The following is a 3,403-nucleotide window of genomic DNA, read 5'->3' on the forward strand; positions in this document are numbered from 1 at the left end:
GCCAAGAAGGCCACCAGCATCCCAGCATGCATCAGGAATAGTGTGGCCAGCAGGACCAGGCAAGTGATCATTCCTCTGTTCTTGGCACTGGTGAGGATGCACCTCAAATCCTGTGTTCAGTTTTGGGCCCCTCACTACAAGAAAGACCTTGAGGTGCCGGAGTGAGTTCAGAGAAGGGCAACAAAGCTGGTGAGGGGTCTGGAGAACAAATCAGATGGGGAGCAGTGGAGGTAACTGGGGCTGTTTAGCCTGGAGAAAAGAAGGCTGAGGGGAGACCTTATTGCTGTCTACAGCTACCTGAAAGGAGGTTGGAACTTGGAGGGTGTTGGTCTGTTCTCCCATATGGCAATTGGAGAAGGAAAGGAAACAGCCTGAAGTGGCACTTGGGAAGGTTCAGTGTGGATATTAGGAAAAATTTTGTCTTAGAAGAGTTTGTGAGGCATTGGAACAGGCTGCATAAGGAGTGGTTGAGTCACCATCCCTGGAGGTCTTTAAACTACATATAGATGACGTTCTTAGGAATACGGTTTAGTGCCAGAGTTGGGTTAATGGTTGGACACAGTGACATTGAGGGTCTCCTTCAACCTAAATGATTCTGTGATCTCATTGGGATGAAAAACATGGTGAGGCAGCTCTCCCAGATGGAGTACTGATATGGATGGATGGATGGATGGATGTATGGATGGATGGATGGAGAGATAGATTGGGACAGAGAGCGGTATCAGCCTATCAGCCTAAGGGCTGGGGCCAGCCATGGCATGATGGAAGCAAGGCCAGCCCCACTTTGTCCTGTGCTCTTGTTTCCAAGAAAGCCTTTACACCCGTTGGTGGCAGCCCTGCTGTGCCAGCCCCTCTCACCAGCACACGACTCCTGGCCAGGAGCTCTTCATGCTGCTCCTGCTACCGCAGTGACAGAGCAGCCTGCCCTGAGCTGGGGAATGCAGAAATAGGGTTCTGTGGGTCATTCATTCTCCTGTTGAAGCACAGAGCACAGGGAGCAGGCTGTGGTGCCTGGAAACCACAGCGAGACAGTCCAAGGCAGATCTCTGAAGGTCTTTCACCATCTCCAGGAACACTGGGCACCCACAGATGGACACTCAAACCAGCACCATGACGTAACATGGTGCCCCATGTCCTCCCCTGAGCCATGAAAAACACAAGTACGGCAGCATGGCCTTGTGGGGGAAATTTATTCAGGCTGACCACAGCTTTGGAAGAAGAGCCCAAGCTTCAAATACTGAGAACGAGGAAATCCCCTTTTGTGGGCTGTTTCAAAAAGATGGCCCCAATTTCAGAAATACAGTGATTTCAAAATGGGTCCACACCTGTATTACAGAGAAGTGACACAGGACATCAGCTGCACCAGGGCCCCAGAAACAGGTAGAGAGGCCTCTGACTCACTGCTCTGGAGAAGTGCCGTGGGTGAAGAAATTCCTTGACAAACATGGTTATCACAGATAAAATGCGCAATGCACAGGAGGTTCCTGAGATGAACTGGAAATCACTTCTGAAGACACACGGGTAACTTATTGTTGCCGACAGAAAAATGACTGAATCAGCTTCTTCAGTGCCACTTTCAGCTCCTGGTTCCTCATGCTGTAGATGAGGGGGTTCACTGCTGGAGGCACCACCGAGTACAGAACAGACACCAGCAGATCCAGGCTTGGGAAGGACATGGAGGGGGGCTTCAGGTTGGCAAACACGCCAGTGCTTACAAACAGGGAGACCACAACCAGGTGAGGGAGGCAGGTGGAAAAGGCTTTGTGCCGTCCCTGCTCAGAGGGGATCCTCAGCACGGCCCTCAAGATCTGCACATAGGACACCACAATGAACACAAAACACCCAAATATTAAACAGGCACTAACCACAATAAGCCCAAGTTCCCTGAGGTAGGAGAATGAGCAGGAGAGCTTGAGGATGTGGGGGATTTCACAGAAGAACTGGCCCAGGGCATTGCCCTTGCACAGGGGCAGTGAAAATGTATTGGCCGTGTGCAGCAGAGAATAGAGAAACCCAGTGGCCCAGGCAGCTGCTGCCATGTGGACACAAGCTCTGCTGCCCAGGAGGGTCCCGTAGTGCAGGGGTTTGCAGATGGCAACGTAGCGGTCGTAGGACATGATGGTGAGAAGGTAAAACTCTGCTGAAACTAAAAAGACAAACAGAAAGAGTTGTGTAGCACACCCTCCATAGGAAATGACCTTGGTGTCCCACAGAGAGTTGGCCATGGACTTGGGGACAATGGTGGAGATGGAGCCCAGGTCGAGGAGGGCGAGGTTGAGCAGGAAGAAGTACATGGGGGTGTGGAGGTGCTGGTCCCAGGCTATGGTGGTGATGATGAGGCCGTTGCCCAGGAGGGCAGCCAGGTAGATGCCCAGGAAGAGCCAGAAGTGCAAGAGCTGCAGCTCCCGTGTGTCTGTGAACGGCAGGAGGAGGAACTGGGTGATGGAGCTGCTGTTGGGCATTTGCTGCTGATGGTCATGGGAAACCTGTCATAGGAGGAAAAGACAGTGACAAGTTAGGGGAGATTTCTCTGGTGAAAATACCATGTTGTTTATCATGAAAAACCCCCTCCCTGATGGAGGGATGTTTCAGCTCATTCTCTCTTTCTACCAAGTGAGAAAAACAGTTCATCACAGTTTAAAATGCAGCTTGGGCATCTGGTGTCCATGAATACACCTTTGATGCAAGATCCACTGAACTGGTGTCAGAATAAAAACTGACCCACACTCCCACCCAAACCCCAGAGAGCAAGAGCACCAGGGACAGGTGGAGAAACAGGGAAGAATACTGCAGTGCTACCAGAAAATAAAGCAAGGACAGAAAGGCAGACGGGCATGCTGTGGAACATTCTCCTGACCCGGCTGTGCTGCTGCCACTCACATAATGACACTGGAGAGCAAGTGCTTTTAGCACCTTTTTTGAGTACCACGTTCCAGGAACCCTTCACCTGGAGGTCCAGCTGCTGAGGTGGAGACTCGTGACCTGGACCCCATGGCTTTGGGGCAGAGGGTCTGCTGGGGAGGAGAGGAGACCAGGGGTTGCACTGGGAAATGTGTCTGAACTGCGGGTGATTGCAGGGGGTTCCTAAATCCCGCCCCTGGCATATCTGGTAGGAGCTCCTTCTCCCTGCCCATGTCTGTGCTGCCTGCAGCTGTGTCTCTGTCCCTGGTCTGCTCCCTGTCAGTGTCACAGACCCCGTCCCACCCGCTGTGTGCTCAGCTCTGTCCTGCTCACACCTCCTGGCACTGCCCAGGGGCAGCTCTGTGTGTGCAGGGGCTCAGGAGCAGCTCAGACACGTCCTAACGAGAACTGGGGTCTCAGTGTCTTCTCCAAAGAGAGAAATAAATCTCCATCTCCCACTGCAAACCCTGACGAGCAAGAGTGGAAAACTGAAAGCACAGAC

The 3,403-nt window shown here is 52.4% G+C and overlaps 1 protein-coding gene across 1 annotated transcript; it reads right to left on the reverse strand.

Annotated features, from left to right (window-relative positions):
• Positions 1–1,526: 1,526 nt before the first annotated feature.
• On the reverse strand, positions 1,527–2,462 carry LOC135577777 (olfactory receptor 14A16-like). Its single transcript, XM_065047899.1, has one exon. The coding sequence runs from the start codon at positions 2,460–2,462 to the stop codon at positions 1,527–1,529; it is 936 nt and encodes a 311-aa protein (XP_064903971.1).
• Between the last annotated feature and the right edge of the window lie 941 nt (positions 2,463–3,403).

The sequence above is a fragment of the Columba livia genome, unplaced genomic scaffold, assembly GCF_036013475.1.
Source record: "Columba livia isolate bColLiv1 breed racing homer unplaced genomic scaffold, bColLiv1.pat.W.v2 Scaffold_140, whole genome shotgun sequence".
Classification (NCBI taxonomy): domain Eukaryota; kingdom Metazoa; phylum Chordata; class Aves; order Columbiformes; family Columbidae; genus Columba; species Columba livia.

Coding starts and splice junctions, on each gene's coding strand:
- LOC135577777 (XM_065047899.1), bottom strand. CDS start 2,462: ATGCCCAACAGCAGCTCCATCACCCAGTTCCTCCTCCTGCCGTTCACA.